The sequence below is a fragment of the Pyrus communis genome, chromosome 10 (genome assembly GCF_963583255.1).
Source record: "Pyrus communis chromosome 10, drPyrComm1.1, whole genome shotgun sequence".
NCBI lineage: Eukaryota > Viridiplantae > Streptophyta > Magnoliopsida > Rosales > Rosaceae > Pyrus > Pyrus communis.
The window spans coordinates 8760353-8783287 of record NC_084812.1 but is presented as its reverse complement, the minus strand read 5'-3'; the positions used below and the strand labels follow the sequence as shown (position 1 = coordinate 8783287).

Below are 22935 nucleotides of genomic sequence, written 5' to 3'. Positions count from 1 at the left end.
TAAAAATTTTTATTTTTTAAGTTATTAACCTTTTAGCATAAATATTTCATTATTTGTATAATAATATGTGTATCATCCGTGTACCGTGACACTGGAAAAACTCTCCTTTACCCAGGAGAAAAAGAGGGGCCCAAAACCAGATGCAAAGTCCAAAACCACGGCACCCGTTTCTTCAGAATCTTCGTCCCGATCGACTTGACGACTCCGATAGGTACGATCCCTCTTCTCCTCTCTATTGGCACTCTGAGTTCTTCGATTTGATCGATTAATTAGTGTTGTTAATCATGATTAACTCTCTGCAAATTTCTACATTAATGTCGTATGCTTTCAGATTTTTTCATGGAAATTACTTAGGGTTCTTAGTCTAGGGTTTCACTTTCTGGGTTTTCTGTGTCTTGATTGTGTTTGAAGGATTTTGGTGTTTTCATTTCTGTTATTGTCTGTTTGGCTGCTCAGAAAATTTAGGGAAAGGGTTTTCTTTTTCATTTTTCAGCTTGTGTATGCTCTCAATTTCTCTTGTTTGTAAATGTGAGAGGAAAACGAGGAGCCGTGAAAGCCTGAGGTGCCTTGAAATTGCAGGGTTTTTATTTTCTTTTGGAAAATTGGAAGATTCTATATTCTGTGTGCAAGTTGATTTTGGAGGGTCGTTAAGATGGGGGAATCTCGTCTTTGATATGCTCTGAGATCCCAAAATTTGCAGTGGCTTTATGTAATTTTAATTCAGAGAATATGCAGAAACTGATAGGGATTGATGGTTGTTGGTAATTAGAGCGAATTGGTCGATTTCACCGGGTTTATGAAATTTATGTGGTACACTATCCTTTCAGGCTTATACTCATAAAATCGAATTTGCATTTGATATTCTGTATGAAAACATTTGAAATACGAGAGAAAGAGAGATCTGATTTTTTTCTTGGTTGTGTTTGTTTGTCTGTTTAAATGTCTCTTTTGCTTTAGCTTACGTTGGTGAACCTGTAATCTTAACATTTCTTTCTGAGACGTTTGAAGATTGATTGTAGTTGAAGGAGAGGAAGATGAGCGTGATAAATCAAGGAAGGAGAGCAAATAAGTTGGTAGGAAACAAAAACAGTATTTTATACATGGACCTCAAGGACATCATTAGGAACCATGCCCTCCAGTTTCTACCTGCTAAATCACTTTTCAGGTTCACTGGAGTTTGTAGGGACTGGAAGCTCGATATCACAACTCCTTTCTTTGCCCACAAGCAGTCAAATAGCTTTCGTGATATCTCGGGCTTCTTTTTTCAATCCGGAACAGCCCCACCTTCATTCATATCTCTTGACCCCAAGGCGTATGGTGTTCCAGATCCATCTTTGAGCTTCTTGCCTGAGCCGGTTGAGATAAGGAGTTCTTCCAATGGATTACTTTGCTGCCAGGCTCATGATGGCTCTAAGGCTTACTACATTTGCAATCCTGTTACTAGGAAGTGGAAAAAACTTCCCAAGCCAAATGCGGATCACGGATCTAACCCTGCTATTGTTCTCATCTTTGAACCATCTTTGCTCAATTTTGTGGCCGAGTACAAGCTCATATGTGTTTTTCCATCTGTTGATTTTGACAATGGGTATGAGTTTGAGATTTATTCCTCCAGGGATGAGACCTGGAGAGTTTCTGGTGAGATTTACTTTGGCCATCAACATCTCGTGCCAAGAACTGGTGTTCATGTGAACGACATAGTTTATTGGGTATTGGATTATCAGATTCTTGTTTTTGACCTCACGATGGAGCGCGCACAGCAACTTTCTGGCAATTTTTATGGAACTGGAGGAGTTGGGGCCCTGGGTCTGATGGATGGAAAGCTTTGTATGACAACGCCTAGTCATACGGGACTAACTGTGAAAGTGTTGGCTAACGCCTACACGAACACTATGGGGATGCACAGCATTGCCAGGGCATGGGAAACCAAACATCAGATCAGTCTTTCACCTCCACCGTTCAGGGCATCGGATTATAACCCTCGAATGACCAGTAATATATTGTTTGCCGGTGGAAATGTGGTTTTGTACCGGAGTGGCGGAAATTTGCACACGTATGACCTGAAGACTAAAGAAACTCAATGTTTGGGTGATGAGCTTGATCAGAATGCGAGGATTGTTTCTCATGTGAATAGTCTTGTGGAGATCTAGCTGGCCTCGCTTGTGGCTTACTCTGCCATTGTGGAACCATGAAGAAAAATAAGGCATTGGAAGCAAAGTTGAATGGATATATTCATGTGGTTGCCTTGTACTGTTTTTATGTTTAAATAAAACTCTTATCTTTGGTGTATCTATCGAATTAAAGGCTCTTTTGGTAACTATTTCGTTTAGTTTTTAATATTTGTGAGGTCAAAAATAATGTTGTACAATAAAACTTGCTGCTCAAAAGATAAGTAGGAGCTCTTACTCAAAACTTTTCGTTTTCGATTCATAGGACTTCGTGTAATTGTTCATATTATAAATGATTGATCTGTGCGGAGAAAATAAGCAATATGGCCCATGCTTAAATATATGAGAAAATTGTAGAATGACCCTTCGACCTTAATGGAATTTGAGCAATAGTTTCTCAACTAAAAATTCATGATCATTAGTCTCTTATCTCATCATTAAAATGTGCATTAGAATCATTTTCATCAACTCTGTAAGAACCTCCATTAAAATGAGCCGTATAACATGCACATGAGACTAAATCAAGGGAAAAATATGAAGGGAAAAAAAAAAATTGTAGCAATGGTCCCTAAGCATTAACCCAATTAGAACAATAGTTCCTAAATTTTAACCCAATTGGAGATATGATCCCTCAATTTTAACCCACATGTAGCAATGGTCATTTCACTGTAGCTCATTTCGACAAAAGTTCAGACAAAGTTGAAGAAAATGACTATAGCTGCACATTTGATGAGTTAAGGGATCAATGGTCACAAATTTTTATTTGAAGGACGAACATTCTAATTGGATTACCAACATTCTAATTGAATTAAAATTGAGAGACCATTGCTATAATTTTCTATAAATATATGAATGATATCAGTAGTTTTGGTCACATGGCGACTCAGATTTATACTTAGTTAATCTCAATGTTGTATCAAAGATTAATTTGGATTAATTTCCTTGAATTCATTTTTTTTCAAGCAAAAAAAAGGAGATCCATTTTCGTGGATTTGGGCCTACTCATTTTTTTTACAAACAAATTGGGCCTCAAGCAGTCAAATAGTTTTCGTGATATCTCGGGCTGCCCTTTTCAATCCGGAACAGCCCTACATTCATTCATATCTCTTGACCCCATTGCATATGGTGTTCCAGACCCATCTCTGAGCTTCTTGCCTGAGCCGGTTGAGATTAGGAGCTCCTCCAATGGATTACTTTGCTCTGCCAGGGTCGTGATGGCTATAAGGCTTACTACATTTGCAATCCTGTTACAAGGAAGTGGACAAAACATTGCTACACATTGCCATTGTGTTTGTGTAGGCTTTACGCAATGTTTGTACAGTCCGTGTGGGAGGATTTGGGACCGTAGGTATGATGGATGGAAAGCTTTGTTCAACACGTTCTAAACCTCCCACGCTAACTGTACAAACGTTGCGTAATGCCTACACAAACACAATGGCAGTGCATAGCAATGTTAAGTCATGGGTAACGAAACATCGGATCAATGTATCAGCTTTGATGTCATCTGGAACCTGTGGTGGTCGAATGTTTCATAGTGTAGTGTTTGCCAGTGGAAATATGATCATGTTTCGGGGTGGTCGAAAAATGCACATTTACGACATTAGGACTAAAGAATTTAAGTGTGTTTGCGATGGGCTTGTTCAAAGTGGAAGGCTTGTTTCTAATGTGAACAGTCTTGTGGAGCTCTAGCTGGTGTGAAACTATGAAGAAAAAGGAGTCTTCAACTTTTAGGTCGTTTTGTTTTGAACTTTTAGTAAAGTGCTTTTCTTTTGGTCAATAAATAGTAAAATGCTTATTTCTAGTTGGCTTTTTCTTAGCCAATATATATAAAGTGGATAGGAAAGTTCTTGGATTTGAGTTGATAGAATATTAAATATTATGCTTTGGAAACTAAGAACAAATCACACCCATTTTAAATTTAGCTAAACAAAAAACATGCTTTTTAACCCTACCATTTCCATATTTGAACTATCATTACTCTCCACTCATTGTTGTTGAAGAAGCATTAAGTCCTTAATCATTAGCAAAATCCTTTCATTAATTTACTAATTGCTTATAATTCTCATCAAAGACAAATGGCTCATTTGAGAGTGATTATGACTCTTTCATAATCATTTTTCTCGAGAAAACCGTGTTTTTCAAATGTAGTTTTTCAGATAATGTCACATAAAAGGACAAAATCATGACAATTGCAAGATGGACGTTTTTTCTTTCTCCAATTGATCCCAGTGTTTATATAAATATATATATATATATATATATATATATATATATATGTATGTATATAACTTGTGATTCTACAGGGGGAGGAGAGTCACATAATATTTTTTGACTTTTTAGCTAAAAATTGGTCTCTGAGATTTAAAACCAATAGAAGCGGTCCATGAAATTGTACACTGTAACATCCCACATCGTCCAGGGGAGTGGATCTTGTAAACCTTATATGTATATTTCCATCTCTACCTAGCACGAGGCCTTTTGGGAGCTCACTGGCTTCGGAGTTCATCGGAACTCCGAAGTTAAGCGAGTTCGTGTGAGAGCAATCCAATGATGGGTGACTCACTGGGAAGTTACCGTGTGAGTTCCCAGAAACAAAACCGTGAGGGCGTGGTCAAGGCCCAAAGCGAACAATATCGTGCTACGGCGGAGTCGAGCCCGGGATGTGGTGGGGGCCCAGGCCGGGATGTGACAATTTGGTATCAAAGCTAATCCCTGGCCAGATGTGTGCCGACGAGGACGTCGGGCCCCTAAGGGGGGTGGATTGTAACATCCCACATCGCCTAGGGGAGTGGATCCTACAAGCCTTGTATGTATATTCTCATCTCTACCTAGCACGAGGCCTTTTGGGAGCTCACTGGCTTCGGAGTTCATTGGAACTCCGAAGTTAAGCGAGTTCGCACGAGAGTAATCTCAAGATGGATGACCCACCGGGAAGTTCTCATGTGAGTTCCCAGAAACAAAATCGTGAGGGCGTGGTCAGGGCCCAAAGTGGACAATATTGTGCTACGATGAAGTTGAGCTCGGGATGTGGTGGGGGTCCGGGGCGGGATGTGACATACACTGTCAATCATTTTTGTCCTTCAATGAAAAATCTATGTTAAATTAAAGAAACCACAATTCAAGTGGAGGGAATGATTTGATAAAAAACCTCAATTTAATGGAGATTTTTCACGACTAAAATGATTTACGGTAGACAATCTCACGAACCACTCCTATCGATTTTAAATATCAACGACAAAATTGAAAGGGTTTTACCAATTTCAAAAACTTTTTTTTTTTAAGTCTATTTTTTCCAAATGTAAGTAGCCCTTTATTCACATAACATTCGAAATTTTTTACCGTTAAATTTTTAACTACACATCTAACATTTTACACACATGGTACATGTTATAAACCCATGGTAAAATTTTCGTTAATAAACTCCTAATGAGATTTAACTTCCTAAAGACTAGGCAGCAAAATTATTCGTGAAAAATGCAGTAATTATCTATTAAAAATTTACTGCGTATCAAATTACGCAGAAAAGATGAATTTTTTTTTTTTGAGTAAAAGATGATTTCATAGGATTTACAATTTTCCGAACTTAAAACTTAAGCAACCGATTGACCTCGCAACGACTTTTACAACCATTCTTAGTCGTTCACGTGTCCGCGGAAAACCAATACGAGTCTCGTACGCTGCTTTTAACTGCTCTCACAGAGTCCCTCACTCTGCACAGACTTCTCAGTTGGTCGGGCTCTGAGTCTTCTCTCTCTCGACTCCGACGCAGCGTTCCGATCGCCGGTTTGCTTCTCAGGCGTACGACGGTACGCTGTTGGGTATTACTTCATCTTTTGTGTCTTTATTTTTCGAATGAGAAGCTTCTCTTTTTTATTTGTTTATTTATTTGTGTTTTTTTTGGAGAAATCTTGAATCTTTCAGGACGTGCATGAGTAGGGGTTTCTGGGGTTTTTCCGATCGTTTCTGATCGTTGATCTGTCTCTGTTTAATGGGTTTTGATTGATCATAGTCGTTTTATTCGTATCTGTTTGTTCTGGCCTCTGGGTTTCTTGCTTAAACAGTAAGCTCTCTGGTTTCGTTCTGTCTTTGACTCACTTTTCCTGCAGTTATTTACCCTTTTCGATTTGTTTGGTTACTGAGAAACGCAAAGAAGGGTAAAGAAAACTGGATTGAACCCATTTTGTTCGAATTTTCAATTTAATTTAAAGAAAAACGATTTGTTATTTCCATCGGGAGAAAATACCATTTGTTACTGAGGAAATACCATTTATTTATGGGGTTTTGTTGTTTTTCTCTTTTTTGCAAGACCCATGTTTAAATTTTGTAAATTAAGATATTAGAATAGCTAATTGAAGCAATCGAACAATGACTTTGTGGGATTTGTTGTGATCTGATGTCGTTAAGTTTGGTTTGCTTTCTTTTGTGCCAAGCAACCATAATTTGAATGCTAGGGTTTAATCAAGCTGCTGTGCGAACAGTTGTTCTTTTGTATGGAACCAAAATTCTTGTTCTGAAAGACTGTATTTGGCATCGAAGTTGTTCTGAGGTTTAAGCTTGTGTTTCCCTCTTGTTTGAAAGTTGTGAATTTTCGTAGGTCTCGATGTTTGAGAAATTCACTTAACTGCATTGAATGATTTGTCATTGTGCAGCTGTGAATTCTGAGGATCCTATCATGGATAACGATAAAGATGTTGGCAGCGACTCTGACTCTTATGTCATTGTGAGCATTGCCAATTCTGTGTGCAGTGATTCTGAAAGTGTTGCGGATAGTGATTCTGAAAATTACGAAATTGTGAGTCCTAAAAACAATGTGGCTACTGATTCCGGAGAAGATCTATTCGATGGAAGCACACAACAGTCGAAGAATGTGGAAAAGGACGGTTATGTGTGGTCTGACTTTGATTGTGGTGAGGGCACTGATTCTGAAGAAGTTCTATCTGATGAAAGCGAACAACATTTGAAGAAAGTGGATATTGATAGTTATCTGAGTACCGATTCTGAAAAAGAACTATCTGATGGATTCAGAAGACGGTTGAAGATTATGGATAATCACCATTACATGGATACTGTACTCACTGGGAAACAGTTGAAGATGAGGCACTGTTCTTGTGAGGTATGTGACTGTCGACAGCCCTAATGTTTGGTATTGTGTATTATTTATGGGATATGTTTTCATTTCTTTTATATTAATCTTTTGCTGTTTTGATTAATTGATGTTGCATATGATATTACATTCAGATTATCTACATATTTAATTTTCGCTGTATGAAAGCTTGGAATCCAAGCGGTTGAGGGGATCCCTGTATACGTTAGATGATAATTTTATGTTCCCCCGTGTAATTGGTTTTGGCTATGAATTGGAGGCGTTGGCATTGTTGATGTGATTAAATGTTCAATTTGTATCTTCTTATTTTTTCTTTTTCTCTGATATGCATCCTAATGATTGTCTTTACATGCAGTTTCACACATATCCATGTAAAAGAATCGGTCCTGCCCATGACTGTTCTAAACTTTCCCATGATGAAAGGCTTTATAAGAGAATGGACATAGGTGATGTTGCAATGGAGAATGTTCTTCCTTTCCTCCCTGCAAAAATGCTGTGCAGGTTGAGAACTGTTAGCAAACAGTGGGATAAGTGGATTTCTAGTCCTTTCTTCAGTCATAAGCAAACTTACTACTTCAGGAAAATCTCTGGTCTTTTTTGTCAATCCCCTGGTTGCAACCCTTACTTCCTTCCACTTGATAATGATTCTTACGGTGTTCCTAGATCTTACCTTAACTTCATGCCTGAACCAGTTACTGCAAGGGCCACTTGCAATGGTCTGGTCTGCTGTCAGAGCAGAGACGAAGAAGATACCTACTACATTTGCAACCCTGTGAACAGGCAATTTAGAAAGCTTCCCAATTCAGTTTTGTATCATGGATCTGAGTCTTATCCGGCACTAGCCTTTGAGCCTTCTGTGCTTGGCTTTGAAGTGCATTTTCAACTTGTCTGTGCCTTCTCTGTACCCGGTCATTTGGGTGTCTATTTTGATATATACTCTTCAAGGTCAAGCAATTGGGAACTCTCCGAGACAGTATGCTATGAGCTGGAGGCTACAAAGTTGGAAGGTAATACCCTCTTTCTGAAGGGTGTACTCTTTTGGGAAACTTTAACGGGTGTCATTCTGGCTTTTGACTTGAAGGCGATGCAATATAGTATTCTGTCACTCCCCTTCAGCACCGGACCACGCGGTGTTATTTCACAGATGAATGGAGAGCTGTGTTACATTCTGCCTCGTGATGAACTCGGTCTGTACTCCGTGGAGGTCTATGGTAACATGGACATGAGCCTGAAGTGGAAGATTATTCTCTTTGGCCAGAGTTTCTCCTCTTATATGTACACATTTCGGGTATTGGCTTGTGTGAATGATGATCTGATGATACTTCTTGTTGGACAGAGGGTGATTGCGTATCACGTGAAAGTCCCGGAGGAAAAAGTATTGAAAAGAATTGATTACGGGCTTGCTGCTGGAAATGAAAGGTATCTTCCATATGTGAACAGCCTTGTGCAGATCTAGTTCTGTCTGCCTTCCATTTTATTATGTGGTTATGTTTGGATCAAGTTGGTTTTAAGTTAGTGTCGAAGTTCTTATTTCTCATTGGCTTTTTTCTGGACCTGGTGCCTTGATGCACATGTGCTTTTGTCAGATGGTGCTCTTGCTCCATCAACTGATATTGTGTTTATAAATAATATGGTGCTTGATGTTAGCTTTGGTAATTTGGGAATTCTGTTTCTTTTGGCCTCTCGAAAACGCCAATGATTTTTTGGTGGTGGTTTAAAATTGCTGATATTCACAAGTGCTTTTTTTGTGCAATTGCTGAGCAGTGACAATAACATTTTTGTATAAAATGTCACAATAGGTATTGACTTGACGCCAAAGAAAAAACAGTGACAGAAACTCCCTGGAAATCCATGGGTCTCCTTCATCTTGGAACCATCGCTTCTCAGCTTTGGACTTGAGTGTAAACTCTGTTTATCTTCTTGTGTGGCTTTTTGTCACCGAATGACGGAATATTTGAACTCGGGACATCTTCCGACATTGTGGTTGAAAGAAGTTGGTTTTCTTTTTAATCAAATGAGGAGAGGGACAAGGAAAAAACCACCCTTAAACTAGCGTTGGGGTTGAAAGAAGCGTGAGCTCCAACGAAACACAAATATTTGGAATTACAGAAAGTGCTAGGACGCTCACGAATGAGGATCCGGATTCTCTTTGTGAGGATTATAGGGATTCTCAAATCATGTCTGTTCATCGTACATTATGCAGCCAGAGATCATTTTAAATACTTTTATTTAAAATTAAATAGGAATAGTACCTGACAAAAACTGGCTGCACGATATACGATGAACGGACATGATTTGAGGATCCGATCCTCATTAGACGCTCACCCTAGTGAAATGTTTTTCTTAAGACGGATTTATTATTATTATTATTAAGGAGAGAAGTGAGAGTTCGGAACTTCCTCCTCCTTTTACGCTTTTCCCTCTATTTTCTTTCACCACCCTGCGCTTCCCCTTCCCTGTCTCTTTACCCTTTGTCAGCAACTATCCATGTTTAATGGAGATTCTTTCCAAATCCCATCTCTACGCCTTATTTCGGATTAGATCCTGCGTTGAGGTTGGATTTGTGGTCAGGGGCAAAGTAGAAATCGAGGTTAGGAGAGGCCTCGAGGCCATATGAAGAAATTATACAAAATATAATATAACTAATAAAATAAAAGTTGAATGTTCTTTTTTTTGTATTGGAATGTAAAATTTTGATCAAAAGAGAGTAGTTGAGTCACGAAGAAACCAATGACATGTTTAATAAACATTGAGAAATTAAAAAAAAAAAATTAGTGGGGCCCACACAAATTTTAGAATTCAATTCCTAGTATTGGTGGAATTGGATTCCTTGGATATAGGTGATAATCCAATTCCAAGTGTTACGGGAAATCCGGAATGCAATTCTTCAACAAATTATACCCTCACTTTATTTTCAAAATTCCAACACTACCTTTCGCATTACCAGAGCAGATCCATCCTCTGCTGCCAGCGCCCTTGTGCAATGCCACTCTTTCCCTGATCACTGAACCACCCCAGGCCATCAACCCAACCCAAATCCACTTGCCCTTAGATGTCGTGAACTTGAAACAGATAATCTTGAAATCATAATGCAATGGATTGAAAGGGAGAGTTACAGTGGCGATGAGGAGTAGGTTTCTATGAACCGAAAGATAAGTTTTTTTTTTTTTTTTTTTTTGGACGAGAGAGAAAAAGATAAGATTATTAGGGTTTCTTTTATTTTTTATTTATTTATTTCTCTCTTTTAATAAATAATTTTATTATTATTAATTAGTATATAAATAATAAGGTTAATCTCAGTTTACTACCCTAAAGTTTCTTGGTTTTCAACATTTGGTACATGAAGTTTTTTTCATCCCAGAGTCATACCTCAAGTTTTAATTTTGGGACAGTCTCATACATCCGTTAAGTTTGCTGTTAAGTCAGCCGTTAATTGGTGATGTAGCGTCTACGCGGATAATGGTTGTGTGCCACGTGTCATTAAGGGCCGATGTGGAAAAAAAAAAAAAAAATTAAAAAAGTGTCGCCCTCCCCTTCCCCTTCCCTCCCTTCTCTCCTCTGTGCTCAACCAACCCTTCTCTCTTCATGGTCGCTACTGGCATCACCTTCCGTCGGCCCCAACAACCTGATTACCTCCCCCCAAGTCTGAATTTTCTTTTTTCCTTTCTCCTCTAACTCAGTTTGTCTTTCTATCTTCTAGGGCCCTCCTTACTACCACCCCTGGCCCTACTTACCACCACTCAATACAGATAACAGAGAGAAAGCCTCATTCATCTCTCTCTCGAGGCTTTCAGTTGGCGAAGATATGAACGGCGGCGTTGCGAGAAGGGAGGTGTGGCGGAGGTGCGTCGCAGAAAAACATCACTCCAAATTTTTCAATGTTCTCAAACAATCACATGGTTTAGATTAACTCACATCAGAGGCATAGGAAAACAAACTCAGCCTTCGATTGACGGTTCTATATTAGGATCCATGGATTGAGCATGGATCTGATGGTTGTTGGACTAGATGCATTTTTACCTAATGGTGGTGGGATCTTTGGGACTTGGGCATGCAATCCCGACTCTCTGAGCTTTTCACAATGATGGCAACAAGAATTTCTACGTTTTTCGAAGGCATGAGCGCGACAGTCATTTCTCGAGGCTTCGAGTAATCTCAGAACCTGAATGGATGGAGGGATTCTATTGCAGAGAAGGTTGAGGGTTTGCTTTGTATATTTGGAGTCTGTATTCTGATTTGAGTTTCGATTGGTGCCAAGGACAACGAGAATCAGGTTGTTGGGGTCAGCGGGAGGTGACGTCGGTGGCGGCCGTGGAGAGAGAAGGGAGGGAGGCTTAGGTGGGCTTGGAGGAGAGAAGGGAGGGAGGGGAGCGGGGGAGGCTGATATTTTTTTTTATTTATAATTTATAATTTTTTTTTTCACGTGGACCATTAAAGACACGTGGCACACAATCATTGTTCGCGTGGGTGCCACATCATCAATTAATGACTGACTTAACAGCAAGCTTAACGGATGTATGAGACTGTTCCAAAATTAAGACTTGAGTTATGACTCTAGGATGAAAAAAAATTCATGTACCAAATGTTGAAAACCAAGAAACTTTAGAGTAGTAAATTGAGATTAACCCTAAATAATAATACAATTATTATTTTCGATAAGGACATTTTAGTAATTGTATTGGATTGTATTCTGATTTTGGTAAGTTAGTAAACAACTTATACGAAATCAATACTATTTTTACTCCGATTCCAGATAATTTTAGTAAACAGTTACAATAGTAATCCAATTCTAACTCCTCATCTATTCAATTCCTTCAATTTTTATTACGAATTAGTAAACGAGCCTTGAGATCATAGAAATCGAGGTTAGAAGAGGCCTCGAGGCCATATAATTAATAGGATAAAAGCCGAAGGCTCTTTTTTTTTTTCGCATTGGAAAGTAAAATTTTGATCAAAAGAGGCAAGTTGAGTCACGAAAAAAGCAATGACATTGAGAATTGAGATCATAAGCAATCAACTTGTTTGTAAGTTTTGCTAAAACAAATATTACTATATTAAAGTAAAAAATAATCATGGTTCAAAACTGCAACTATGTGATTTTTTTTTTAAACTAATTATTCTTCCATTCCATATGGGTACTATGGTTTTACTATTAAATAAAAAATACATGCAAAATAATAAACAAACTACGGAAGGCCAATTGATATAGGCTTTTGTTTGATAATAATACACACTTTTTCTTGTCAGATGAGAGAAACGAAAGCACATACACTTAAACTACAACCTAATGAACATAAACAAAAGCATAAAAAGTAAAGAAATTTAAGAATAAGTCTGAGCCCCTCCTCTACTGTTTGTGGTTGTGTTGGGATTATTCTTTTGTGATTTGGTAGATTTGAACGAACGAGGATCCTTTGCGGCTTCTCTTTGTGAGGATTTCAGAAATCCGTAAATTTTTTTTGTTTATCTTTTTGTGTAGGAGAAATTTTTAGTTGTGACGGAAATATGGATAATACACCACGTGTTGCTATGTAAGTGATGGAAAATTTTAAATTTTAAATTATTAACATTTTAACACACATATCTCACCATTTATATAGAGACACGTAATATACCATCTCGTGTGACGGTCACACTGAAAAATCTCTCATTGTGTAGGTGCTCTTTTGTGTTGGTTGTGCTGACCATGTAGGAAAAAACCGGGAAAAGGGGGAATAAAAAAGGAGACGATAACGATCAGATAGGTTCACCCGGTGCAAAAATGAATCTCAAACTTGTAGCTCACGTCATCAACTCAATTAATACAAGGCACACACGTGTCAAAACACCATTGGAAACTCAACCGACCCCATATAAGTCCCTGGCCCAGAAGACTAAAAAACTACGGACGGCCATTAACCACTCTCAGGTTCAAGTTCAAAGCAGCGATCGATCTCCGGCGGTTTCTGGCGGCTACGACGGTGAGTTCTCGTATTTTTCTTTTTTTCTGGGTTTAATCGAAGCATTTAGAAGTTTCGCATGCACACATTGTAATTGTATACGTTTATACGAAATGAAAAAAACTCAATTCATCGGCAGAGCGCTACTCTGTTTTATGGTTCTTTTTTTCTTCACATTTTTTTTTTTTTGTGTAATAACCTTGAATTCTTAGGGTTGAATGAAATGGGCTCTTTACGCCCTTTACGATCGCTTCGAAGATTGTGTTTGAATTTCTCTGTTTTACGAGGGTTTATTTGTTTTGTGTTTTTTACGCTCTCTGTTTCATTTGTTTGGTTTCTGAGAAAGCCAAGGAAAATGCAAGAATACTGGGTGTGATGGTGTTCTGGATTTAAATTTGGTTTTTGAAAAAAAGACCAATTTTTACCCAGAAACCCATTTCTTTCCTCTAATTGGTTTTGGGTTTTTCAGAGACCGCTCTCTGTTTTCGTTCGTTTTCGTTTGTTTGGTTACTGAGAAAGCCCAAGAAAATGAAAGAATCCATTGTTTTCAATGTGATTATGTTCTGGGATTAAATTTGAATTTCGAAAAAAGTGGCCGACTTTTACTGACAAACCCATTTTTTCCTCTAATGGGTTATGGATTTGAATTTGATTTTCGAAGAATTAACCAATTTTTACCATGAAACAAGAAAACCCGACTTTGATTTGTTCTTTGGGGTTTCTTATCCTTGGTGTCCTTGTGTTCCTTATCTTTGGTATCCTTGTTAAGTTGGGTTTCTTCGTTTTTTGCAGAAATGGCGATTTCTGAGGGAAGTGAGGAGTTTACCATCATTGATAAATGCAATTCTGATTATTCTGAGGAAGAAAAACTTTTCGATGACTGCGGACAAGAAGAATATATGCGTGATCTATCTCCGGATCATTTGGTGAAAGTTGAGGATGGCTGTGGATACGATGCGGTATGTCACTGGTTGATTAATTGCTTTTTATTTTTACTGCATTCATGTTTACTTAATAGATCACATTAATTTTGAGCCTATACATTTGCTTCAGTTTGCTAGCTCTTCTCAAGAATTACGCTGAACAGATTATCTACGCTTCATTTCGCTGTGCTCCAAATAGAATCCGGTTATAAAAATTGGTTCATGCAATATAGGATTACCGGATTAGTTGTCCTTTTCCTTGTTTGCTTGGTTCTGTAATTCTTCATGTGACCAGATGTTTTAATTGTGTTGGCAAAGTTGAGGTTTGGATAGGAAAGTTGAGGTTTGGATAAACTTTATATCATTTTGTCTGTGTAGTGTTTTCTTAATACTCTTAATCCGTAAATCATTTCTTTGAGCGGGTCGGCTTTTCCTTTCATGAACTTATAGGGGTCGTCGGGGTTTTTATACTAATTTACTAAAATTCAAAGCAAAAAGGAATTCTCTTTGTCCCTACTTTGCTTTATACTTCCGATTTAAATTCAATCACCTACTTTGATTGGTTTAATGATGAAAAAGCCTTACCATTGTTTGTCTACTTATGCGTCTTTCTAATGTGTTATTTCTATTGCAGTTTCACGGATATCGCAACAAAAGGATTGCTCCTGTAATTGAAATTTGGGAATATCCGGGACACAAAAGGTTCAAGCGTACCATGGAGATCAAAGATGTTGTTACAGAGCATGCTCTTGAATTGCTCCCTGCAAAAACACTCTCCCGGTTCAGAGCTGTTAGCAAAGAGTGGAATGAGCTGATTACCAGCCCTTTCTTCATGCATAAGCAAGCCTACCGCTTCCGGGACATCTCTGGCCTCTTTTGTCAACTCCCTGGCGACAGGCCTTTCTTTGTATCTCTTAATCGTGATGCTTATGGCGTTCCCAGTCCTTCCCTCAGCTTCTTGCCTGAACCGGTTACTGTCAGAACCGGCTGCAATGGTCTGCTTTGCTGCCAAAGCTGTGATGGAGAGAACACCTACTACATTTGCAATCCTGCTAACAGGAAGTGGAGTGCGCTGCCCAAGTCGAACTTCTATCATGGCCCTGAACCTGCCCTAGCTCTAGCCTTTGAGCCTTCTGTGCTTAATTTTGCAGAACATTTCCAACTTGTTTGCGCCTTCTCTCTAACTGATCATCCGGTTATCTGTTTCGAGATCTACTCTTCAAGGTCATCCTCATGGAGACTTGCTGACACAGAATGCTGTGAGTTGGATGCTCTGAAGTTGAATGGTGACGGGCTCTTTCTGAAGGGTGTTGCCTTTTGGGAAACTTCTGCTGGAGCTGTTTTGGCTTTTGACTTGAATGACGAGCATTATGGTATTCTGTCGCTTCCTCCCAACAGCGGACCACACGGTGTATTGACAGAGATGAATGGTGAGCTGTGCTACCTTCTGCCTCGCAAAGATGAGAATGAATACACCCTGGACATCTATGGTGACATGGACATGGGTCTGAAACATAGTATTGCTCTTGGTCGTGAGTTTTTCAACAATTTTAACAAGGAGTTGAGGGCGTTGGCATGCGTGAACAATGACGTGGTGATATTTGATTTTGGAAAGGGACTCTATGCTTATAATCGGAAGACAGGGAAGGCTGAAATTCTAAGAAGTGGCGACGGGACTGATGTTGGATATGTAAGGTATCTTCCTTATGTCAACAACCTCGTGCACGTTCGCCCTTCGTACAAGAGCAGTATACTTGCTGTGGATCCTTCTGCTAAGCTAGCTAGCTAGAGCTTCTTTTAACATCCTTCAACTGCGACTGCGGTGCTGTGAAATAGTATTCCATTTTTCTGTTTTTCACCCTCCACTCTCAGACTGGATTTTCGATTTAGGATTTGATGATTGTTTGCAAGTTCAATTTCGAACTTCTTTTCAAATCCATGAACAAGTTGTTAGTTGAAACTTGTTCAAGTTCATAATGTTTAGTTTCTTGAACCACAAGTCATAGTGATCAGTTTCTTGGACCACAAGTCATAATGTTTGTTCTTGGGTTTTGACTCTGTATGATATGCGGATCATGGAAACATCATTTGACAATTGTGTATTGTAGCATCAGCTTTCACCTTAATGAATGCTGAATATTTCTTTAGTCAAAGGTCCTTTGAATGCTGAATGTTTTCATTTCTTAATCAGCAAATTGATACAATTTGCTCTTTAATTCTCAAAGTACAACCGTAGCCAAGATCATATCAGAAAACAAATCAGTTCTGGAAAATTGTTAAAATTTAGTTGATGTACATTAGAACGAATCACATCTTCCAATTCTGTATCCGTCGAGCTTTTTTCATCGTCATCTTGCTTATACATACTTTTCTTTCCAATATCTAGTGATATTATTACTATCTATTGTTCTGATGAGAAGGAAGGGAAAATACAATAATGATAGAAAAATGCTCGACATATACAAAATTAACCGATTTGTGTCCTAACTAGAAAATAACAAAGAAGTGTAAGAATTGAACTTTTACCGTGGTGTAAGAGGGGATAAGGTGGTGAGCGGGTACAAAATAACGGATGTATGGCCTATACGGACACAATACCTACAAGTCACTATTCTTGGTACCATTTTATGCTGTGTTTACTTGTTACTGAGTAGGTTATTCAGTTGGTTGATGTGAGTTGTAACAAGTGTGAAGAGAAGCGCGTGAAGGGTGGAGGAAATGTCTAAATTTGAAGGCAATATTTGTTGGCTGTGAGGGAAGAATGTAAAGCAAATACAAATGTGGGGGATTGCAGCGAGGTGCCAAAGTGGGAGAGAAGAACTGGTAAAAGAAATAACAAACAAAATGCTAAGTTAAGGGCTGGCCTACACAGATAGATAGGTTTAGAGAGAGAGCTAAGGGGTTGGTCCCTCCTTTGTAGGAGGCCATAATGCCATGGCAATCATACCTTCTTTCCCTTTCCTTTGAGAACCCTTCTACCTTCTTTCATTGATCACCAGGTACCACCTTAATTATTTGTTTTCCACCCCTTAATTTCCAGACGGTCTTACGAACTTTTCTCCAAAAATATCCGATTTTAAATTTCAGAAAATTCTTTTTTAATGTTATACGTACATGTCAGAACATGGGATTTAAATCCTGGAGGGAGATCGATACTAATGTTGTTATCTTTACTTGGTAGCACTTGTACATGTACATTTGTTTAAGTTACACATTTGCATTTTCTCTCTTATATGCATCTGCATGATTGCATGCGTCGTGAGATACATTGATCTTCCAAAACCTAATGTTGTTTCTTTCAAATATTGTTTAATTTGATCATGGTTTAGGGGACTTCAATCATTGCGACGAGCAGTTCTGGGAGAGGTGAAGTTTCCGGGCACCACAACATACATCTCTTTGGGAAAGTAGTCCTTGGCCGGAGGTTGATCAAGAGACGAATAATGTCTTCTGATAGTGAGCCATCCCCGGACTCTTCATCTTCTTCACCACCTGCGCCGGACTCGTCCAAGTCATCTCCATCTGGTCCATCTCCAAAGGAATCCCCAGAGGACTCATCTTCGGCGCCACCACCATCCTCGACGCCGGCATCATCACCACCACCGTCCTCGCCGCCTCCATCATCATCCCCGCCTCCAAAGGACTCGTCTTCATCGTCATCGCCGCCTCCCAAGGACTCGTCTTCATCATCATCGCCACCTCCCAAGGACTCGTCTTCATCATCATCGCCACCTCCGCCCAAGCAGGGCTCCCAGTCTCCACCTGCACCAAAAGAGGCGACCCCATCTCCACCTCATGCTAAGGAATCGCCGGGGAAGGCAACACCGGCACAACAGACACCAGCGGCTGATGCTGAAAATGAGACTTTGAGTGCGCCTCCTCATCCAGGGCGTTCTCGGACTTCTCCCTCAGGTGCACTCACGCCACCACGTGCTAGTAGTTCCTCATCAAAAAGTAGTTCTGATGATGACGACACATCATCATCTTCAAATAAAGGCAGGGCGGCGGGAGTTGCAATTGGGGCAGCTGTAATTATAATTGTCTTGCTCGTCGTTTGTGTGGTTTGCATCAGGAAGAGAAGGAGAAAGCGACGTGATATGCAGTACTATGGAGATGCTCCTAAAGGTGTGTCAAACCCTAACTCGTTCATCACCCATGCATTAATCCATGTATAACTTTCATTGTTTTTTTCTCCTTTTTTGCCCTAGCAACATTCATTATTTCGCTAATGCTTGAAGTACCATATTTTCCTACCACATTAGCTTACCACATGGTATGATGTACACATAAACTGACAGATCATATAAGCGTGATCTAAAATTATGATTCTTTTAGGAAAGTTTTGGAATTCTTTGATGTGTTTTAGGAATGTTTGTTTTCATGTCTTGCTAATCAAAGAGCTTAAGACATATACGGAAAACGTTGAAATGGTTGAACTAAAAGAAAATTATATAATTATCGTAGAACATGCAATAGACTTATTGACTTGTTCATACAATAAAGGAAAACAACTTTATATGCGCGCAGCTGGTGGTGGCTATTACAACACACAACAACAAAGTTGGCACGATATGAATAATCCACAAGGAGACCATGTGATGAGGCTAAACAACCAACCACCTGGTGGTGGTGCTTGGGCTTCAACACCTCCTCAAATGCCGATGAGCGGTGAAGTGAGCGCCAATTACTCAGCACCCCCATTACCACCTCCCTCACCATCAATGGCACTTGGTTTCAACAAGAGCACATTCACATATGATGAGCTAGCAGCCGCTACTAATGGGTTTGATCAGGCTAATTTGTTGGGTCAGGGCGGGTTCGGGTATGTGCACAAAGGTGTTTTGCCTAATGGAACAATAATTGCAGTGAAAAGTCTCAAGTCTGGCAGTGGGCAAGGAGAAAGAGAATTCGCAGCGGAGGTAGAGATCATTAGTCGCGTTCATCATCGACATCTTGTGTCACTGGTTGGATATTGTATTGTTGGTGAGCAGAGAATGCTGGTCTATGAATTTGTTCCCAACAAAACCATGGAATATCACTTGCATGGTGAGTATGAATGCACTTAGCATATTCCCCTATCACACAATCTAGTACATTGTCAATATTTTGTTGATAACACTAAATGACAACAAATCATCAACAAAAAAAAAGATCAAATTCATCAATTTACTTTAATCTATTATGAGTGCTACTATCCAACACATTTTTGTTGATCATCTCTCGTTTTATAAAAATGAAAAGAGAGGCGGTCAACAAGATAATCAACAAGTTTGGTTTAAATGGTTGTGTATTTGTTCATCTTTTGAGCTATTTTTGAAACTTTGTGTTGCAGGAAAGGGTCTACCACCTATGGATTGGCCAACTAGACTTCGGATTGCAGTTGGGTCTGCCAAAGGGCTTGCATACCTTCATGAAGATTGTAAGAAAGTCGCAGCCCTTGTATCGTTTTTCCCATTTATTTAACTATTGTATATGTCTGACATATATATGGAGTCTCATCATTACTAATTAATTGGAACTTGAGTTGCATCCAGGCCACCCGAAAATCATCCATCGTGATATCAAATCTGCTAACATTCTCATTGATAACAACTTTGAAGCCATGGTATAGTCCCCAAGATGTTTATAATTTCATGCCAAAATCATTCAACATCTCGATCATCCTTTAATGTATTCATTTTTCTGTTCTTTCAGGTTGCAGATTTTGGGTTGGCCAAGCTGTCCTCTGACAATAACACCCACGTATCGACACGAGTCATGGGAACTTTCGGGTATGTCACATAGCTTCTCTCATAGATAGCCTTTACCCCTACATTCGAGACCTGAGTTCGAATAGTACAATAGGTTATGTCAGATACGAAAATGAATCAATTTTATTAGTAGCTTGCAACGCAAGCAATCTGTGTAATTATTTCTCAATCTCATCTTAATTAGTGGGTTGGTCTAATTACCAAATATAATTATGGTTTTGCGTCTGAATAATGCAGGTATTTAGCTCCAGAATACGCATCAAGTGGAAAATTGACAGAAAAGTCTGATGTTTTCTCATTTGGGGTCATGCTCCTGGAACTCATAACTGGAAAGAAACCAGTGGATCCTTCAAATGCAATGGACGACAGCTTGGTTGACTGGGTTAGTACTTGCTTGCTCTATCCTTTCCAATGTTGATCATTTTTTTTTATTTTTTATAATATTTAGAGTATATGATCACTAAGGTTTTACTAATTTTGTGCAAAATGTGACACAAATGTACAGGCCCGACCACTTCTCACTCGTGCATTAGAGGATAATAATTACGCGGAGCTAGTAGATATCCGTTTGGACAATAACTACAACCCCAATGAGATGGCCCGGATGGTCGCGTGCGCGGCTGCAAGTATCCGTCACTCTGCTAGAAAGCGCGCAAAGATGAGCCAGGTATACATATCAAACATGTTATGTTGTCATAGACTCATAGTTATTAATGTGGTCTCAACATTTAAATTAAATTTCATTTTGACCAATAGTTGAGATTGACAGTTTGATAACATATTGTTTATTTTGTGAACGAAACAGATAGTACGTGCACTAGAAGGAGATGTATCGCTGGATGATCTAAATGAAGGGACAAAACCCGGGAAGAGCTCTATGTTCAACGCCAGTGGAGGAAGCTCGGACTACGATACGCAGGCGTACAATGCTGACATGAAGAAGTTCAGAAAGTTAGCCCTTTCAAGCCAGGAATTTGGGAGCAGTGAATTCGGGACTTCAAGTAATGACTCCAGAGAAATGAGTACACCCAAGAAATGAGGACTTTGAGCCCTCATGCTCAACAACAATACTGAATTAAAAGGACATAATTAAAATTCACAGTTCGATAAAACTGTAAAAACGAAAGCAAAGGATGATCATATGCATGCATGCATGCAACGTGATTACTGTTCTAATTTGTCATTGAACTTTGTGATTAAGCTGAAAAAATGTGAGGTTAATTGAAGATTTGGAGTGCCATTGATCTGGCCGCGGGCTGATTTGCTTTGGGTAATTGTGTACTTTGGGGGTAATTGAAATGACCCAGATCTCGATTAGCTTAATTAAGTTTGATCTTTTCTCTGATAAATATGGATTTGTACTATACCGTACAAATACTTTGGACTTAGAAGATAGATTGTCTGTATTATTATGAATTGCCTTGAATGTTGGATACTTTTATTTTCAATAAAATTATTTGTATCACAAATTATAAAGTTATTGATGGTATCTTTCAGAGAGGTAGTGCACCTCCTAGACTTTTGATCTCTGTGTTTTTAGCTCAAACATTTAATTTATTCAATGTGTTTCAAATTTCACTAGTTTAGTCTTTAGGCAAATTATGTTTATTCCCATCACAATCATTTGCACTATATATTATTAAGAAAAGTTTCATTCTCAAATCGAAGGATCTAAAGCTAACGTTTTCATCTAAATTTTAAGTAAGTTAAACAAATCTACTCAGCTTAAGCATATCCTTCAAGAAACGAATTTTGTAATTGGTGCAATTGCAACTAACGATCTTGTCGCAAATGATTTGCTAATCTGAATTAATATTTTGCCCAAAAAAACCTCATTTTTCTAACAAATTGGAATGTTTAGTGGAGGTTGATGTCGTGGGTTTTTCTTGTAATCTTTTAATTCTTTATGAAATTAAAAAGCAACATAATTTTTGCTGCATTTTTCATGCTAAGCCTTGGGATTTTTCATGGTTTTAATATTGTCAAATATTGTTTGGTTATCTTTTGGTTAGGAGTTTTCATTGGTTCAGGGAGATCTTTTCTGATGCTCATGTTCATTATGAAAAATATGTTATAGTTCATACTTTAGTTGACTAAATTGAGTATGTATAAACATTAATAACATGTTTCCAATTATGAATTATTTATGCGTTTATTAACTATGGATGAATCAAAACATATATGTTGTCGACACAAAATAAAGAATTATTTTTTGCAACTTAATACTACATATAGTGTTATTCCTCTTCACTTGTAAGTAAGTGGTCTTAGATTCGATTCCCGCTAAAGGCGAACTTGAACCACATTATTATGGTAGGCCCATTGTAAGGCTTAGCCAACTCCCCCACCCCTTTGATTTAGAGACTATTGTTTGTTAAAAAATAAAAATAAATAAAATAAAAAGTTTTGATTTTGGAGGAATATGGCTCATTTGGAAGTACTTTTAAATGATTTAGAGTGCTTTTAGAGAAAAAAATGGGAATTATTATTGGACTCCAAAAATCTCATTTTGCACTCCAAATTTTCTATAATTAGAAAGAAAAATACACTTGTGAGGAGTGTAGAATGAGATTTTAGGAGTGCTAATTACACTTCCCAAACAAATTTGGAAAAAATATTTATTGGGAATGCAAGTTAATTTTGGAAAGGAACTTGAAGTGCTTTTGGAACCCAAGAATGTTTAATCTAAAAGTGTTTTCAATAATTTAAAAACACTTTCCAAACAAGCGGTTAGATTATTTGAGGAGATGTAGTATTTTGATTTATAAAGAATAAGGAATCATGAATTCTATTATTTTACCCTCGCATTAGTATGAAATTTTAACCTAACATCTCATAGGGCATCTTAATAATCAATCTGGTTTTCATTCATGCTCCAATTTCATACATATTTTGTTTTTATACAAGGATATTATGAAAACTAAGGAGACGTGGGAATAAATTGGTTACAAACTCATCATTTATGAGATTCGAACTTAAGACCTCTCACATATAAGTGAACAGAAAAACTATTAAACCATAGTACTATGAGCGTTGTGCTTCTAAAAAAACAAC

General features: G+C 38.4%; 4 protein-coding genes across 6 annotated transcripts; all 4 read left to right on the top strand.

Moving 5' to 3' along the window:
* Positions 1 to 85: 85 nt before the first annotated feature.
* LOC137748125 (F-box protein At5g03970-like) lies at positions 86 to 2427 on the top strand. 2 transcript variants are annotated; one of them, XM_068488208.1, is made up of 2 exons: positions 86 to 211; positions 1020 to 2427. In XM_068488208.1, exon 2 carries the CDS (start codon positions 1035 to 1037, stop codon positions 2145 to 2147), a length of 1113 nt encoding a protein of 370 aa, XP_068344309.1. In that variant the 5' UTR covers positions 86 to 211; positions 1020 to 1034; the 3' UTR covers positions 2148 to 2427. The 2 variants fall into 2 exon arrangements, with proteins under 2 accessions (XP_068344309.1, XP_068344310.1); XM_068488209.1 differs by having other exon boundaries at positions 94 to 211; positions 1009 to 2427.
* Positions 2428 to 5842: 3415 nt separating this feature from the next.
* On the top strand, positions 5843 to 8925 carry LOC137747246 (F-box protein At5g03970-like). 2 transcript variants are annotated; one of them, XM_068487318.1, is made up of 3 exons: positions 5843 to 5971; positions 6815 to 7278; positions 7625 to 8925. In XM_068487318.1, exons 2-3 carry the CDS (start codon positions 6838 to 6840, stop codon positions 8723 to 8725), a joined length of 1542 nt encoding a protein of 513 aa, XP_068343419.1. In that variant the 5' UTR covers positions 5843 to 5971; positions 6815 to 6837; the 3' UTR covers positions 8726 to 8925. The 2 variants fall into 2 exon arrangements, with proteins under 2 accessions (XP_068343419.1, XP_068343418.1); XM_068487317.1 differs by having other exon boundaries at positions 5852 to 5983.
* A 4244-nt stretch (positions 8926 to 13169) lies between these two features.
* LOC137749045 (putative F-box protein At2g02030) lies at positions 13170 to 16207 on the top strand. Its single transcript, XM_068489231.1, has 3 exons — positions 13170 to 13229; positions 14001 to 14167; positions 14766 to 16207. The coding sequence occupies exons 2-3, from the start codon at positions 14003 to 14005 to the stop codon at positions 15918 to 15920; spliced, it is 1320 nt and encodes a 439-aa protein (XP_068345332.1). The 5' UTR covers positions 13170 to 13229; positions 14001 to 14002; the 3' UTR covers positions 15921 to 16207.
* A 1196-nt stretch (positions 16208 to 17403) lies between these two features.
* Positions 17404 to 21386, top strand: LOC137748830 (proline-rich receptor-like protein kinase PERK4). The gene is made up of 8 exons (XM_068489019.1): positions 17404 to 18256; positions 18659 to 19177; positions 19464 to 19550; positions 19666 to 19736; positions 19826 to 19902; positions 20119 to 20263; positions 20387 to 20548; positions 20687 to 21386. Exons 1-8 carry the CDS (start codon positions 17575 to 17577, stop codon positions 20918 to 20920), a joined length of 1977 nt encoding a protein of 658 aa, XP_068345120.1. The 5' UTR covers positions 17404 to 17574; the 3' UTR covers positions 20921 to 21386.
* The last annotated feature ends 1549 nt before the right edge of the window (positions 21387 to 22935 follow it).

Bases quoted from the DNA above. Each gene is read 5' to 3' on its own strand.
- LOC137748125 (XM_068488208.1), top strand. From the start codon at position 1,035: ATGAGCGTGATAAATCAAGGAAGGAGAGCAAATAAGTTGGTAGGAAAC.
- LOC137747246 (XM_068487318.1), top strand. From the start codon at position 6,838: ATGGATAACGATAAAGATGTTGGCAGCGACTCTGACTCTTATGTCATT. The intron at 7,279-7,624 runs GTATGTGACTGT...CTTTACATGCAG, and splicing joins TGAGGCACTGTTCTTGTGAG to TTTCACACATATCCATGTAA.
- LOC137749045 (XM_068489231.1), top strand. From the start codon at position 14,003: ATGGCGATTTCTGAGGGAAGTGAGGAGTTTACCATCATTGATAAATGC. The intron at 14,168-14,765 runs GTATGTCACTGG...TTTCTATTGCAG, and splicing joins ATGGCTGTGGATACGATGCG to TTTCACGGATATCGCAACAA.
- LOC137748830 (XM_068489019.1), top strand. From the start codon at position 17,575: ATGTCTTCTGATAGTGAGCCATCCCCGGACTCTTCATCTTCTTCACCA. The intron at 19,178-19,463 runs GTGAGTATGAAT...TTTGTGTTGCAG, and splicing joins CATGGAATATCACTTGCATG to GAAAGGGTCTACCACCTATG. The intron at 19,903-20,118 runs GTATGTCACATA...TGAATAATGCAG, and splicing joins CGAGTCATGGGAACTTTCGG to GTATTTAGCTCCAGAATACG.